This window comes from Colius striatus, chromosome 6 (assembly GCF_028858725.1).
Source record: "Colius striatus isolate bColStr4 chromosome 6, bColStr4.1.hap1, whole genome shotgun sequence".
NCBI lineage: Eukaryota > Metazoa > Chordata > Aves > Coliiformes > Coliidae > Colius > Colius striatus.
In genome coordinates, this window is record NC_084764.1 from 13,707,255 (window position 1) to 13,723,255 (window position 16,001).

The window sequence follows — 16,001 nt, forward strand, 5'->3', positions numbered from 1 at the left end:
TTTAAAAAATTATATCTGGTCACTTTATACACAGCAGGTCTCCAAGTACAATGCTGAATTGCAAAACTATAATACATTCAAAAAGAATATTTATGTGTCACTTCTTCACTACATGTGCAGTATTTTTCTCCCATGTGACAAAAACTGTAACCACAATTTACAAGTATATGCACAACCAAATTGCTATTGATTTAGCAATGCCTTTCTTTGATGTCCCTTGCCTTAACCTCAGTTACAAAGCTGGTTTGCATTATTTCAAACTGTCAATGATTTGTGACTCATGAATATTCAAACCTAATTTGCACTTACCTTTTTTGCATGCATGCTTACTTGTAGTATGTCTCATTTGCCCTTTGCTTTGTGTTTATTTGCAGGTTGTTTAGTGAAGTAAACTCTGGTTTTAAAGCAGTAGCGTCTAGTGAAACACAAGTTGTTCAGTTCTCATCTTACTACAGTTTTATATCACTGTAACTCCATTAATGTCACTAGAGTTTCTCCTGCTTAAGTGAAGAAAAAGGTCCATGAACTCTTTCTTGCTGTTTTCTCTCCATCCCTGAGTTCACATCAACATCATTTAGCATTTTTCATTGAAACAGCAATGGGTTTATTTAGTACTTTATATAGAAAGAAATATCAAGGCTAAGCCCTCTCGTCCTAATGTTTCAAGCTATATTTCAGGACAGTTCAGATCTTCAGATCTGAGTAGAAACTAAGAATTCATCCCTCTGACTTTTAAGTGTTCACTGGTTACACCTTATTATCAAAGGAAAAAAAAAAAACCACTAATTTTACTTACATTTGTGGCTACAGTAAATCCAATAGAATAACTCCTCAACTTAAGCATACTGATATAATAACACATTCTTTCACGAGAAAGAAAATAAGCCATCTATAAGTATAATAATTGCAGCACAATAAGTCCAAAATCCCCTTCTTTGCGTGCTTTTTAATATATATTAAAAAAAAAAAAAAGACTATTGAATTGTTAGGTACCCAAGGAAAGCAGGGGCGAGATCTTCATAGTGTTTTTCCTGTGTACAGAGGATTACATAATGAAAGCAATACCTCTCTCAAATGCTAAGAATCTTGGGACATGTTTATTTTGGGAACCAACAACTACCATGAATATATTGGCTGCAGACAGGACCTTCTTTAATTAATGAAGCCTGGAAACAACAGCAAAAAGACATTTGTTTTTGAGTGAAGCAATATCATTTTACTTGAGTATCAAAAGCTGCTTTCCAGGAAGAGCTAGCTGATGCTAAATCATGGAGAGGGAGAAGAAAAGGCAATTGATGATTTTTCCATAAGGTTTGAAAGCTGAAATTAACCTACAGTGACACAACTGGTTATGTTCCTTGGTTCATAGTGCAACTCTATTCACAAAGCAGCTCTAGGGGGTTTAGATGGCTCTTAGTTTGATCGAGTTTGTGACCACATATGTGAACATTGAAGCAAGCAGGATTTTCCTTTGAACAAATGTCAGGTGAATACATGTCTTGCTCTTATCAAGTGAAACAGAGGTAAAATCAGGCTTTGGATGAATACCTGTATAAAACAAAAGCATCCAGACACAGACAGTAGTATTTCTTGGGCACTTTTATTGTTCATTTAGTCTCTTGTTTAAATAATTTCAACTACCCTATTGGGAAACAGAGCAAGTGTGATAGGTGACCAACAACACATCAAGTGTAATGAAATGAAAAGCCCAAAAGAATGTACTGTGAATAATTCTTAGTCTGGAAACTATTTGTCTAAGCTAATCTTGGTGAATATTTTGAAGAAAAGAGCACGTTCCCTCTGACAACTGATTGTACTGCCTCGCTCTGATGTGGGGTTCGCAATTGGGACTAAGAGATCTGAGCCCAAAAAATTCCACTACATTCATCCAAGAGTTCATTTCAAATTAATAATTTTATCATCTCTTCCATAAAAGAGAATGTTTCATGTTTGCTTTTTAGCTTTGCATACAAATAACAGAAAAAAAATTATCTGACTATTTAACATAAAGATTTTTTTTGAATCTCATATACAGGTTAATAATTATATACAGCTTAGTAGAGATTTTTCTCAGTAGTGCCAGGATCATGCTTTTAAATGGCATGTCTCAGCTGTTGTGAAGTCCAAGGTAAAAAAATTGTGTGCCCTCAAACACCCAAGAAATAGTATTATCCAGGATGACACATGCCTAGATATGTCTTATTGTGATCATAATATAGCCTCAAGGTAAGAGTACAGGACATTCACTTCTGTGTTATTTTTTTCAATGTTGTTTATGTTTATCTACATCAAAGAAAAGCTTGTGCTACAGCTATTTATGTTGCTGATCAATAGAACTATTAGTGATTGTTTATAAATGCATTAGATAAGTTTTAAATTTAGCATATACTTTAAAAATTAGATTTGGGGGTACATTAACTTGCTCATGTTTCATCATTGAAGAGCCTGTTTATTTTAAACAATACTTTTGAAAGAGTAGAATGTACCACCATGACATGAGAGATACTTTAAGTGTGAAACAAAATCATGGCTGTGAAATCACCAATGCATGAAGAACTAGTGTTTCCTTGTACTAAGGGCTTACTGCAATGGTGGTGGATGTCCCCCTTTACTATCAGTAGGATATGGAAAGCTGAGTACTTTGCACAAGCAGACCTAGCACCCTGCAAAACTACCTTGCAACATCCTGCCCTGGATCCTTCATTCACATTCTCCTTCAGTCAATGGGAGTTTGGGGGACAGGTTTGAGTTTGACAATAACTAAAGACTATCAGCATAGAAAACACTGTTGACAAAGACTTACAGCATTGAGATGCTTTTCTATGAACTTTTGATCCCTCTAATAGGTGAGACCTATAGATTGTCTGACAGTCCTTCTGAGAGTAAGGATTAAAACCATCAACATCCCAGTGTCTAGACTCTAAGTTCTACTTTTGTTATATAGTCACATATTGTAGGGCAATTTCCTTTTTAATGTACTAAAGTCAGTGGTGATACACCACAGATGAGTCTTGCTCTGAGTTTTTTGGTGGTAAAGGGAAAAACATAGTGAGTGGAAGTATGTAAACACAGTAAATTATGAGATGTACACTTTAAACATAGGGTTTGTTGTTAGGAGCAATCTCTGCCCTTTAGCAACATTACCAGGGAGAATACACCATCTAATTCACCATGAATACAGATGCCTAGATTATTTAACATGGAAAATCTGGTGATGTCTAAGAACTTCTTAAGCCTACACATTGTCCCTCTGCTCCATTTTCTTCAGTCTTGTGGGGACAGTTTCCTCCTGTAAGAACTGGATCTTCCCATTCTCTGCAATGTTACTACGAATCGTTGCTGCTCAACCTGCCAAGATTCAAAGAAGAATAATATTTTTTGAATGATGAACGATAGATGGAAAAAATAAAGTGTAAATTACCATGGAGGTTTCACTTTCATAAAATAGTATGTATTAAGTAATATATGTTCCCTAACTTACCTTATACCTGAGTTTCATAGCCTTGCATTAGTGAGGTAATTAATTTAGCGGGAAAGATGAAAGGAGCCAAAGAGATGACAGCCAGCATGTGTGAGAAAGAAGTCAAGTGTAGGTCTGTAATGATGGCCAGTGCAAAAAGTGGTTTCAACATACATTTTGTAAATGTTAACAGAGTGTAGAGTGCCTATGGAGGACTGGGAGATGTTCTGCCTTTTCTATTGTTTCATCCATGATTGTGTCCCAATTATCTTCTGATAATAGGGAGGGCAAAGTCCTGCAGTCCAAGGCAACACATCTAATCTTCTTGTTCAAGCCTTGACGGCTTACAGGGAGGGGTTAAACTAAAACTGCTTAAACTAAAATGTTTCCTGCTTGGGTAAAAAATATATACGTACGTATTTCTTTTTAGATGTAAGGTTTCTTAGGGGAAAGGCTGTATTCAAGGGCTACGTCGTAAGCTGTGAGCACTGTACTAAACCTCTGGGGCAAATGTTTGCATTGAATTGTTGAGTCTGAAATTGGCAACACCACCCTGCCCTTGGCTAATGAGCCTTCCCCGAGAGAATATCAAGTGCAATTACCTTTCAGGGAATAACAACATACCAAAGAACCAAGGACTCTGCACACAAAACCGAAACATAGAAACCGCTATGAATCAGCATTAATTATCCAGCGGAGGGAACAGGGTTGCACTAAGTCTCGGTTCCTGACTCACACCATAGATCACAGCAAATGTGAGCTACTTGCAGAAAAAAACATTTGCAAAGTTCAGCTTGCCCTACTCACCCCCCTATCCCGTTCCCCATCCCGCGCACACTTCTGCACTCGAGCTGTGCTTGGGGGCTGCGCTTCTTGGGACCAGTTTCCCGATTCCCTGTTTTGCAGGCGGCTGGGAGAGGCGATAAAGATGGCAACGAGACATTCGTGGACATCGGCGGCACTGTTAGTCTAATATAAAGATTGATTCAAGATTTCCCCTGTGCCGACGTAACCGAGGACACTAGGCTTCCCTTCGAAGTGCTTACGGAGGTCGGACGTCTGAACAGCTTCGTCCCGGCGAATGCAGGCAGGGGGACAGTCCAGGGCGGCTGGCTTTTGCTGTTCTCTCTCCTCGGAAGGAGACCGGGCGGGACAGGATGCGACGCGAGGAATATAGCAGCAAAATGGCTTGTGTTGGGTTGACCGAGTGAAAAAACACGTGCAATTGTATGTTCAACGAGAAAGATGTGGGGGTCGCCGGGCAGCCCGACTGCCCAAACCCGCGCCTTGGTGCCTGACGCGTCCTCCCATGGAGGCCCGTCTGCCCGGCAGGGCCCTGCGCGGAGGCGGCCAAGGCGGCGGAGCGGGGCAGAGGGGAGCGAAGCCCCGTTCCACAGCTCCCGCGGAGCTCGGCAGTGGCTGGCCTGCGCGGCTACCCGGGGAGCCGGGAAAGCGCCCTCCGCAGACTCTTCGGACCTGAAAACGCCAAGCAGAAAGGGCCGACTGCTTTGCTGAAACAAGGCACACGTATATTGAGTTTGTCAGGGATCATAAAATGTGAATTGATTATTCAAACAGCCATTGATTATAAAAGAATGCTTACTGCAGCAATGAGAAAGGTTAAAAGGAAATTGACCCTCTGTGTACGTGACATAAAGTCATTAAGTAAATGAGATATTCATACAGGGTGTAATCAAGGTCATACTAATTTTATTTGCGGTATTCAACTAAAATCTTGAGCTTTGTTTGGGGGCGGCAAATTGTCCCTGAGGGAATTGAAACGCCAGGTAGACCCAAGGTGCTGGGGGAAAAATAAATAAATAAATAAGTAAATGCCAAGGAAAGCTCCCTCCGAAGCCTTGTGCCCATGACAGGCTCGGTCCCGAGTCCCCCGTGCGGTGACGGACCCCCGCAGAGCGGCACGCAGGATCAGGTCCCCCCGGAGCCCTGGAGGGATGTTCGCACCCCGCCGCCTCCAAGCCGGGGGAGAGCGGGAAGTGCAGGCAGTGTCAAAGATCCACGCTCTCCCAGACAGGATGAGAACGAGTAAAAAAATTAGATGTATTTATGCACATATTTATCCCCTCTAATTACAGAAATTAATCCTCTTACTTATGACTGAAAGGTAATATCTAAGGCGTCCCTTTGATGTTTAACAGCATCATTTGTGGCTAACATTCCAACTGATTAAGGAATAATTGTTGTTAAATGCTTTACAAGTGGATAGTGTTTAATTGAGAGGCATTCATAATTTTACGGCTTACCACAAAATGAAATGCAATTAAAAACGCAGGAATTTCCAACTGATTTTATTCCAATTATGTTTATTGTTCAGACTAATTACTGCACAAGATGGGGTACTTTCCTCATCTCTGAATGGCACATGTCTCCCAAACATACCCGCATAGATTTTTCTTTTCCAGGTACAGGCTTGGGAAGGCTTTCTGATGCCTCCGTTTCCCCCACCCCATCACCCATCATAATTAAATGCTCCAGCCCTTTCTTCTCTCCTCCGTGCAACACCTTGGGATGTGAGAAAGTGATGGCAGCTCTCTTCCCTCGACGCTCGAAGTAATTGTAGAAGGGCTGATGAATTTCTCGAAGAAACACTTGCCACACACTGAGGAAACCATCTCCTAGCAGGATTTTACAAACCAAAGTAAACAAAGCACCCCAGGGGCGATTTCCTACTTTCGCGCAGCTTACTTCTCAATTTACCTCAGCAGTGATCACAAACACACACAAGAATTACAACAGAAATCATACTTGGTCTGGGGAAGATATTCCACACGAAAAGAAGCAGAGAAATTGAAAGTGTTCAAAGGAACGGATGGTCATTAAAATACCTGCCAGTCGCGCTGCCATTCCCCAAACCAACCTTTCCTTCTTCCCTGTGAACTCAGAAATATCTTCGGCCTCTCTTTAAACATATATATCCTTGGGAGGAAAAAAAAAAAAAACCAAACAAAAAACCCCCCAAAATAGCAGAACCTCCCCCCAGCCCCGTGCAGCTCAGGTCCTTACCAATGCCTTTAAAACAACCTATCTTCAAGAAACGGGTGGGGAATAAAGTTATTTGACTAATTTTCCTGCTTTGCTAAATCGAAGGGAGTTTAGTGTGTAAATGGATTTATTTATTCTTGAGTTTTTCCATTCCTCAGCTCGGCTCTCGGAGACAATTAGAGAGAGGTGTCTGACACCATGCTTATAAAAAAACAGTGCTTACAATTAAAGCAAATAAACAGAGCACGTCAGACACTGATAAAATGGGAGTGAGGGGGCATCAAATGCCCAATATTTATTCCAATTTGAGTTTTGGGCTCCAAATCGTTACGAAAGGATCACACACATTTATTGCCCCTTTTGTCTCCTTGTTTCTAGCAGGACCCAACCCCCGCACGTCTGCGAGGGTCGGGGGTTGTAGCTCTTGTAGGGAGCGTGTAGGCATTCACAGGTGGGCTTGGGCTCGTCGCTGGCTCAGCCTCTCAGTTCTGCAGGGTTTAAATTAGGTGTGAGAGTAGAAAAATGTTTAAATTCTAATGAAGAAATAAAGGGGGGGGGGGGGAAATTCCCTGTTATGCTAAGTTAGAAATAGCCCAAGCTTTCCAAAGGGACGTTTAAATTGGACTTAATGGAGCGATATCCCTTTTTTGGTCTTTTTTTTTTTTCTTTTTTTTTTTTTTTCCCAGCTATGAGTCCTGAATCCTTTCACTAAACTGACATAGATTTCCAGAGATGGGGAAAAGGAGGGGTATCTAGGGTGGACATTTTATGTAAATGAGCAAATCCGAAATGTATTACAAATCCACTGTAATAAAACTGACAGTTTTGACAGTATTGACAACATAAATATATGTTGGAACACAGCACTTTCAGACACTTAACCGATGAAGCAATAAAGAGATTTGACTACAATATTTCAAATAATCGACATTGATGTTTTGATACATCATTTTTATACCTCGAATCGATCTATCACTCAGTGACCGGTCAATTTTAAGTAAAAATCTGCTGCAATTATTTACGCTATCGCCAATGACGACCTAATAACTGTTTTCAATTAATTACAGCAAAACTAAGCATTATGAGGACTAACCAGCCTCATATTGCATTGTACGGGCCCTGGCATTTATTGTATGGAGAGCAAATACATATATGTATATTCCATTATCTTTGTGGGTTCAAAAGAAAGACGTACAAAGGCAACCACAATCTTTTAGGGGGAAGGAAAAAAATAAAAAGCTTCTCTTTTGGAAACACCCCGCCGGGTCTCATCACGCACTTCTAGGAAACACGGTGTAATAATTCGTCTACTCTTCTCTGTACACCTCGAAACTAGGGTCCTAAGAATTTTTTTTTCTTTTCTCTTTGGGCTGCGCGCTGAATCCCACTTCAAACAATGGGCCGAGAAGCTCTTGGGAACAACAACAACAACAAAAAAACCCACCCCACAAAACAACAAAAAACAACAAAAAAAAGGAGACTGGAGCTTCGAGTGATCTTCCGTGTGTTGTGAGAGGCTCCGTATCTTTTCAAAACCGGTAGGAAGATGTTTGTTGTTCTCCCCGGACCGAGAACTCCGGTGTGAAAACGAGAGCGCTTCTCTTCTGGAGCGTTATAGGCAGTGGGGGAACAAAAGTGAGTATTTGGTGCGAGAGAGAAGACAGAGCTCCGAGAAGAGTTTGGAGCCTTCTCGGATGCTCTTATATTGCACCAAAGCGATTTAGTTTGCCCTAACTGTCCCTTCTGTTACGATGTCACGCTGGAAAGATGGATTTTGCTAGTGCTTCGGGCTTCTTCGAACAAATGCAAACTCGGTGTGTAACTGCGCTGGCGGAGGCAGCCCGCGCGGCGGTAACGGGAAGCCACGGCAGGTATTTTTCTGGTTTCTGATGGAAACACGCGCGTTGGCTGCCTGTGGTCTTAGCTTGTACAAACCTCCCAGACTAAGGAGGTTTTATTAAAAATAAAAAACTCGTCTGACCCTAGCGCTTCACACGTATCCACATGAACCGACCGGGCCGAACGCGGAGGGAGGGGGGTCCCAGTTGTGTTCCTGCCCACCGAGCCGTGCCCTCGCCCTACGGTTCGCCTGGTCGGGCATACGGAGGGGACGTGGGACACAGTCAAGACCAAAACCTCCCGAAGCTCCATGGGAGTCGGAGACGCGAAGCCGGGACGGGGCTTCTCCGCTCCGCTCCGCGCCCCGCAGGGGAGCCCCGCGTGTGTCAAGCGGTGGGAAGGAGATGGAGCCCCGCCAGGTAGCGCTAGAGCGCCGCGGACCGCGCCGCCCGGCGGCCGGAGCGGCGGCGGGGGCGGAGGGCACAGTCCCCGCGCCCGGGGCGGGGGACAAAGAGGCTCGGCGGGGAGACGGACCTGCTCCGCTCTCGCTGCCCGGAGGGCGGCTATTTCTTCAAAAGAAAAGGGAGGGGTGGGGGAGGCGGGTAAGAAAGAGGGATGTTAACAGGTAAGTAAATGAACCTCCTCCTAATCCAGCTCCCAAAGATCTCAGTTCATACCGTAGTCGAGGTCAAGAAAAGTTCACCGTGATTGGCTACCATTGACTTTCTAGACTGGAAAGATGTTTTCGAAAAAAAGCGAAGTGGGGGGGGGGGTCAGGGTGAGGAGCTAAATGAACTCAGTGATCTGCAGAAGCTGAAACGTGCATGATTTCACAGGGGCACCCAAGATGGGACCTCTAAAGTCCTGCAGCTGCGAGAAGTCGGAGGCGAATCAAAGTGAGCTGAGACGAATAAAAAGTTACTCAAGTTGTCTCAAGTTGTAAGAACCAACGGTAAAGGCAATGGGAAGTATGGTAAAGAGCGAATTTGGGGGTAAGATTCTGAACTGTGGCATAAGCCTGATTATAAAAATGAAAAGGTGCTAGACCCCACACTTCGCCTTGAGAGCAAAACAAAAAGAAAAACCCCCATGGATTTTACTATGGGGTCATGGTGATGTAGTCCCCGAGCAACATTTTAACGGATAGAATGCATTCTTCATTAAATATGACACATTCCCTAGAATGATAGTTCGAGATAAAGTGCCAGTTCAAACACGCAAAATTTTTCAAGCTGTTCTGTGATGTCCTTAGCCCGTCCGTGGGGAGTCTTGCCTGCAAATGCAGCTTATGTGTTTCTGAACACAATGGCATCGCTGAAAAATACTTGAACTCAGCCCACAAACAAATAAACATTGAATAAAGTTACAAACAAGATTAAGGTTGGAGTTATTTGTCCCTGTAGCAAGGCGTCAATTGTTCTAACAGATGTAGGGACGCTAAGAGGATTTAAACCACGCGAATTTAATAAACCAGATTAGCAATAGGTGCTTTCCACAAATGCTAGGAACAGTAAAGTAAATCTAGCTTAAATTACCCATCAGAACGGAGCATCGCCTACAAGGAGTTTAGAAAATTTCAGAAGGGGTCCAATAGGATTTCACGCAAGCATGGCTTGTTTACCCAGAAAAACCTTGTATTCACATTTAATCTTGCACTGGGTGCACACGCACACAGAAATTAGTGGTTTAAGATCCCCAGTGGGATATATTCTTGAAACCTGAAATATTACCTGTTGTGCCGTCAGCTTGTGCAAGGCTGGGTGGAGGGGGGGGAAGAGAGAGAGAGGGAGAGAGCAAGCGAGGCATGTCTCAAAGCCAGCAAAGGACTAAGATGCCACATTTTGGAAAGGCTGATTGAAAACAGACTCTTCTTAAGTTTTAGAGGATTTTCTCTCTCACTCCCTTCCAAGGGCTAAAAAGTCAATTTGAGAGTTTGAAGAGAATAGGTTTCAGCGTCCATAGTTGTTCTGGTGCACTTGTAAAATGCGATTTGAAGAAGATCTTTAGCCCTCTGATTGTCTTTGTATTGTTTTTCTTGAAACAGATCTTTTGCCCCTAATGAATCCCCACGCAGCTGGACAGCTCCTGCTCGGACACTGAGAGCACTAACCCCACACTGACCTCAATTTGACACCACAAGATGAAATTTTACTGCCTGTTAAAACCATTTCCAGCCTCGGCAAAAGGAGCTGGCTGTTGACTGAGATGCACTTCCATATCGGGCACATCATTTCTCTTTGGACTTTTGAGGAGATCTAGAAAGGAAAAAGAAAAAAAGAAAAAAAAGCCCAGGCACACTCACATTCTTCCACCTCGTCTCTCACACTTTTCCTGGAAACAGTCTTTGCTGTGAAAGTGATGCACGAGAAATTAAAATTAGCCAAATTAATTTACCTGAATTACTGTGTTTTAAAAGACACATGTCACCGGGCTGGGAAAAAAAAAAAAAAAAAAAAAAAGGTAAACAAAAAATGACCTAAGAATGTGGAATCCCCCACCCCCTACATGAACGTACCCTATTTTCCTCCGAGTTCCTCACAGCATCTTTGTTAATAGCGGAGTACTTTCACTTAAGGGCGCTAAATTGTGATTTCTTTTTAATGGCTAAACTGTAGTGCTTTATAAACCATGTTCTCTGTGTGCTTTAATCCACTGGAATGGCGAAGAGGAAAAAGGCTTCAACTCTTTTAATGGGGAAGAAAAAAAAAGACATAGGAGGAACCTGAAAACCCTTCATTTAAGATATGAAATCCCACTTTCTATCAAGTTAAAATAATTTTTTAAAGTTGGTCCCTGTCCCAGATTACACACATGCACAGCAGGACGAGCCAATGCAGGGGGTTAATTAGTTTTTGGGGGGGGGGGGGGAGGAAAGGGAAAAAAAAAAAAAGAGAGAGAAAAGAAAAGGAAGGAGAAAAAAAAGGAACAAGTGAAAGGAGCAGCACTCCTGCAAAAATTTTTGGCTGCTTTTTGCAGCTTTGATTTTTAGATTTCTCTCTAACAATTTCTTGATGTACAGGCACTTCAGTGAAAAACATAATTATAAGGAACAAAGTATCTAAAATTATATCCTAAGGAATAAAGTTCCTTCTTCTGTAGGAGCCAAGTCATCTAAAAATTTCTTTTTGAGAAGAAAACTGATTAACTTCTCCCACGGCTTGAGGTCTCTACATGGAGCTTTCAGTGGAGTTAGATTACTTTTGCATGTCCACATTACAAGTAAAGACCTCTTCTTTGGTGATACTGAAACTATTTGAAATGAGACACACTGTGTATCTCAAGAGGCAAGCCTCCGGGTTTGCACTGCCTCGGTTAAAAAACAAGTTCAGACGCTACAAATTTTTAAACCACGTCCTCTAAGCTGAATGGATGGCTATATCACAGTCTAATGATTCCGTGCAAATTTAGAAATGTGGTATCTTGGAAGAAGGGCGAAGGGTGGGGGGAGCAGAGCAACCCCAAATAGAATTTTCCAGTGACTAGATCTCTTAAAGAATATCTGTTAGAAAACTACAGCTGTAAAAGTAGGAAAGGATTTGCATAACCTACTGCTCTGTAGGTCTCCGAGCACCCAAAGGATTAGCCAAGCATTCATTACCATGAATATCTTGAATTACGTTACCGATTTATACAACAGAGTATAAAATACTGCACAAGAAGACCGGCTTTTTCCCTGCTAAATGAATCGACTTAACCACTGCTTGAAAGAGATCTACATACTAAGGGCTTTTTTACTCACCTCTCTTTACTGTCCCGTGAAAGTCAGTCACAGCAATTCTGTTGCTCTTAGGACTAGCTTTAATCTTGGAGGAGATCCTCTAGGGGAAAAAAAAAAAAAAAAAAAAAAAAAGGAAAAGAAAAAAACCAACCAACCACACAAAAAAACCCACAAAAAAAACCCCACAAACCTCAAATCGGGTCTGCTCTCCGGCTTCTGGCAGGTTTTAAGCAGGGTGCAACTCTGGCTAAAAGTAGGAGAGGGAGTTTTTTTTCTCCATATTGCCCCCCTATTTGTAAATAGACCCCTGCTCTGCAGGGCTCCGCACTGCCGGAACACGCAGGAATGCCCACTGGCATTTGTCAGCCCTTCACACTATCTTTCTTTATATGTGAGGGCTGATTTCCCGTAGACATCATTGTTATGATGGCTCATTTAATCAAACTGTTTAATTGCTCCAGTAATCACTATCATCATCACAGGTACTCAATCATTCATCATTTTGGAGGGGTTTATTGACCTCTGGAGCTCATTCCCTACGCCTATTAAAATCGGGCCAAGTATCTAGGACTACCCCTTGAGTAATTTTCTTAAAGTTTTTTTTTAATTACAAAAAATCTTAAAATCATCATAATCGTCAAGAAAAGCAAAGCAAAGCAAACCAAAATCTAACTAAACATACCCTATTTTTCTGCCGTGTATTTTAAGAAGCCATCTATGTATGAGGCAACATTCACAACCAGGTACAAAATCATTGATAAATCCCACTATTAACGGGATAGTCTGTTTTAGATTTTATGTGCAGGGGACCGTGAACGAGGGTGGGGGTTGGGGAGGACAAAACTGCAGCAATCGATAGTTTGACCATCGCTCCTCCCCTAAACTTCAAGCATTCCCCATGATTGATGATCCCGGGCAGCTCTGGTAATTGACTGCTCTGAGGTAAGGCATGATGTAGCTCCCGCAAAGCGATTGGGCGAGAGAACACACCAAAATTAACGCGCGTGTGTGTGCGTGTGTGTTTGGGAAAGTTCATTTGGTGCTCGAGGGTGGGGGGTGCATCATCTCACTTAATTTGCTAAATAACCCCACTGTAATTAGCACTACCATTAGAAGGCATTACCGAGCTAATACTTCAGCGTACGTTCCCCGCATGCAACGGCGATCTACACAAAGTCCAGCAACACACATACGTAAAGACAGAGCTCACCGCCGGGTCCGCTCCAAATCAACATGCAACCCAAAATCTACATAACATCTGGATCCTACAAAAGGCTGCGCATGACTTTGTTTTAAGCCCTTTTCAAAGCCTGGCAGCCTAATCACAAACTAAAAAGGGATTTCCCTCTCTTCCCACCTCCTCCCTCCCCCCTCTCCAAGACATCCACAGCTTGCTTGATAGCAGCGATCACTTAATGAAGAGTGGTGCCAAACACGGCTTGAATGAGGCGTTCTCTTCAAACCCTGGAAAATTAATTTTTATAAAAGCACAATGAATTGTCAGAGGAAAGAAACCACATTGGCAGCCGAGCACGCTGGCGGAGAGGCGAGCACTCGGCCGGAGCAGGCTCGCTTCCCGGGGCAGATCAACTTTGCGCGGCCCTCCCGCACACGGTAGCTCTGCGTGCCCCTGGACTCGCGCACCGTTCGCGGCAACAGCGATAGTCGGCGATTTAAACCAATAATTCAGCGCACAATTCGGACGCTAAACCCCGCCGTTAATCAGAAGGTATTTTGTTGATAAAATAATGTAACGCAAACCAACCCGGGGCTGGGCTTCTATCGCACTTTCTTCTTGCTCTCTGCAGTTTTCCCCTGCCTCTCCCCCCTCGCACACACGCACTCTCCCCGTCCTTCCTCTCCTCCCTCCCTCGCTCCCTCCCTCCCTCCCTTACTCGCTCGCTCCCTCCCTCCCTCCCTCGCTCGCTCCCTCCCTCCCTCCCTCTCTCTCGCACGCTCCTTCCTACACGCGTTGCTTTGCTCGGGGCAGGGGCTGCTGCGCGGCTCCCCCCGCGCGGCGCCGCGGCCGCCCCGCCGGCGCGCTGCGCATCTCGGCGCTCAGCGGCCGGGGCGCCCCGCGCCCCGCCGCCGCTCCCCGCCGCCGCTCCCCGCCGCCGCCGCTCCCCGCCGCCGCCGCTCCCCGCCGCCGCCGCCGCCGCGCTGCAGGACTGGCTATGGCCACCACTACTTCCGGGTTCCGTCACTTCATTCTCCCGCCGATCAGCGCTGCAAAACTGAGCCTCTTCTATAAGGCAGCCAGCAGCCAACCTGCCAACACTTACTGACACTCACTCATCTCCGAGAGCGAGGGAGAGAGGGAGACAAAATACCTGCCGGCAGGAGGGGAAAAAAAAAAAAAGGAGAGAGGGGGAAGTCCGGGCTTTCCAAACTATTCAATTTTTCTTCGCATCTTTCCCCACCCCCCTTCACAGTACTTAAAAAAAAAAAAAAAGGAAAAAAAAACCCAACCAAACCAAAACCAACCAACCCTCTAGCGATCCTAAAAGGCAAAACCCGAGCGCGGAGTTACTGGAAGAAGAAACCAGGGTTAAAAAGATTCCTCCTCTCTTCTTCATCATCATCAACCATCATTCATTCACTACCTTGACATTCCCTGGCTTTGATTGACAGCTGGAGTGGCAAAAAGCCATGAGACACGACAGTTTGGTTACATGTGGGTTGCTGACGGGCCGATCGTAACCTTCAGTTTGGGGGCTTGACAATTTTTTAATTTTTTTTTTTTTTTTTTTTTTGCGTAGAGAAAGAAAAAAGGAAAAAGAGAGAGAGAAAAAGAAGAAAAGACAGAAACTCATCGTGGTTCTTGACTGTTTTTTCTATATTATTATTGTTGTTATTGTTGTTATTATTATTATTTACCCAAATTGAAGGATAGGAGAAGTCTATAAGTGGGTTGGAAAAAAAAAGAAAGGATTCTTCTTCACTCTAAATCACTTTCTTTGCTGGACTGGGATATTAAATATACGACACATCCAGGAGTTTATTGGAGCGCAGACTGATGGCGCAAAGGGTAGGTTTAAATCTCCAACACTTACCTATATATAAATCCTCTCTTAAGAGGGGCCTGTCCGATTTGCTCTTCTCTGTTGCTGCTGATGATGGCGGCCACTATTAAAAAATAGCAGCAAAAATTATTCACTAGCTTTTTTGTGTGTGTGCGTGAGTGTCTCTGTGTGTCTCTCTCTCTGCAATTGTTCCACGCTTTTTTCCTCTTTAGCTTTTCCCCCAGCAGCGCGTTTTCCCCGCTCCCTGCCTGCTCAGTAGCACTAGTTTCACAGAGGAAAGCTTGCTGCTGCTGCTGCTGCTGCTGCTGCTGCCACCGCCGCTACTACCGCTGCCCAGGGAAGACTAAGAAATACATATGTGTGTCTGTGTATATACGAACGTATATATATGTATACACATATAGCTACTGCTTTTTTTTTTTTCTCTCTGGCTTTGACAAGGACAAGGGGAATTGCTACTAAATAATGTTTCTGGTAACTTTCAGATTATTTCCCCCTTTATCTCCACCCCACCTCGATGCACACTACCTTTCCTCTCTCCTTCCCAGAGATGATTTATTTATGTAGTTGCTTTTGATTTTACTTGTTTATTAATTTATATATATTTAATATTTTTTTGTTCATCCTTTCTAAAGCAGAGTAACTCTAGTTTCTGTCCTCCGTTTCCTTTCCTTTTCATCCCCGTTTCCTTGTCAGGGTTTATCCTGCCCGTGCTGAAGAGGACCATCTCCCCCCGCACACACTGGCAGGCACACACACTTTCCCCCTTTACCTCTCCCAGCACCCCCACTCTTCCTTCAGCCTCTCCAGTCTCCGCTCCCGATCCTAGTTGATTTCATTTTGCACATTTCTCACTCCGTTGTGGCTGTTTTTGTTTTGTTTTGCTCTGTTTGTGTCTGTCCGGGTGCTTTACTCTCTTCTGACTTTTGTTATTGTTGTTTGTTTGTTTTTTTATCCC

General features: G+C 43.5%; 1 protein-coding gene and 2 long non-coding RNA genes across 13 annotated transcripts in view; 1 reads left to right on the forward strand and 2 right to left on the reverse strand.

The window, feature by feature from the left end:
* Positions 1-5,753: 5,753 nt before the first annotated feature.
* LOC133625655 (uncharacterized) lies at positions 5,754-13,871 on the reverse strand. Of its 2 annotated transcripts, XR_009818960.1 has the most exons (6): positions 12,211-13,871; positions 12,042-12,120; positions 10,818-10,986; positions 10,697-10,733; positions 10,424-10,557; positions 5,754-6,951 (listed from the first exon to the last, which is right to left on the reverse strand). It is a non-coding gene; the product is annotated as an uncharacterized LOC133625655 (long non-coding RNA). The 2 variants fall into 2 exon arrangements; XR_009818959.1 differs by having other exon boundaries at positions 5,754-10,557.
* The window catches only part of MEIS2 (Meis homeobox 2), a 176,299-nt gene continuing 173,622 nt past the window's right edge, over positions 13,325-16,001 (forward strand). For 2 of the 10 annotated variants that reach the window (XR_009818958.1, XM_061998662.1), the window contains exon 1: positions 14,186-15,048. Coding sequence is in view for 8 of the 10 variants with exons in the window: in XM_061998662.1 (XP_061854646.1) it covers positions 15,037-15,048 (12 nt within the window). In the remaining 2 variants the exon portion in view is untranslated. Of the gene's footprint in view, positions 13,750-14,185; positions 15,049-15,384; positions 15,518-16,001 lie in introns of those variants that run through there. The other 8 variants (XM_061998663.1, XM_061998665.1, XM_061998666.1 and 5 more) reach the window with 6 other exon arrangements.
* LOC133625656 (uncharacterized) lies at positions 14,169-15,955 on the reverse strand. Its single transcript, XR_009818961.1, has 3 exons — positions 15,816-15,955; positions 15,074-15,146; positions 14,169-14,350 (listed from the first exon to the last, which is right to left on the reverse strand). It is a non-coding gene; the product is annotated as an uncharacterized LOC133625656 (long non-coding RNA).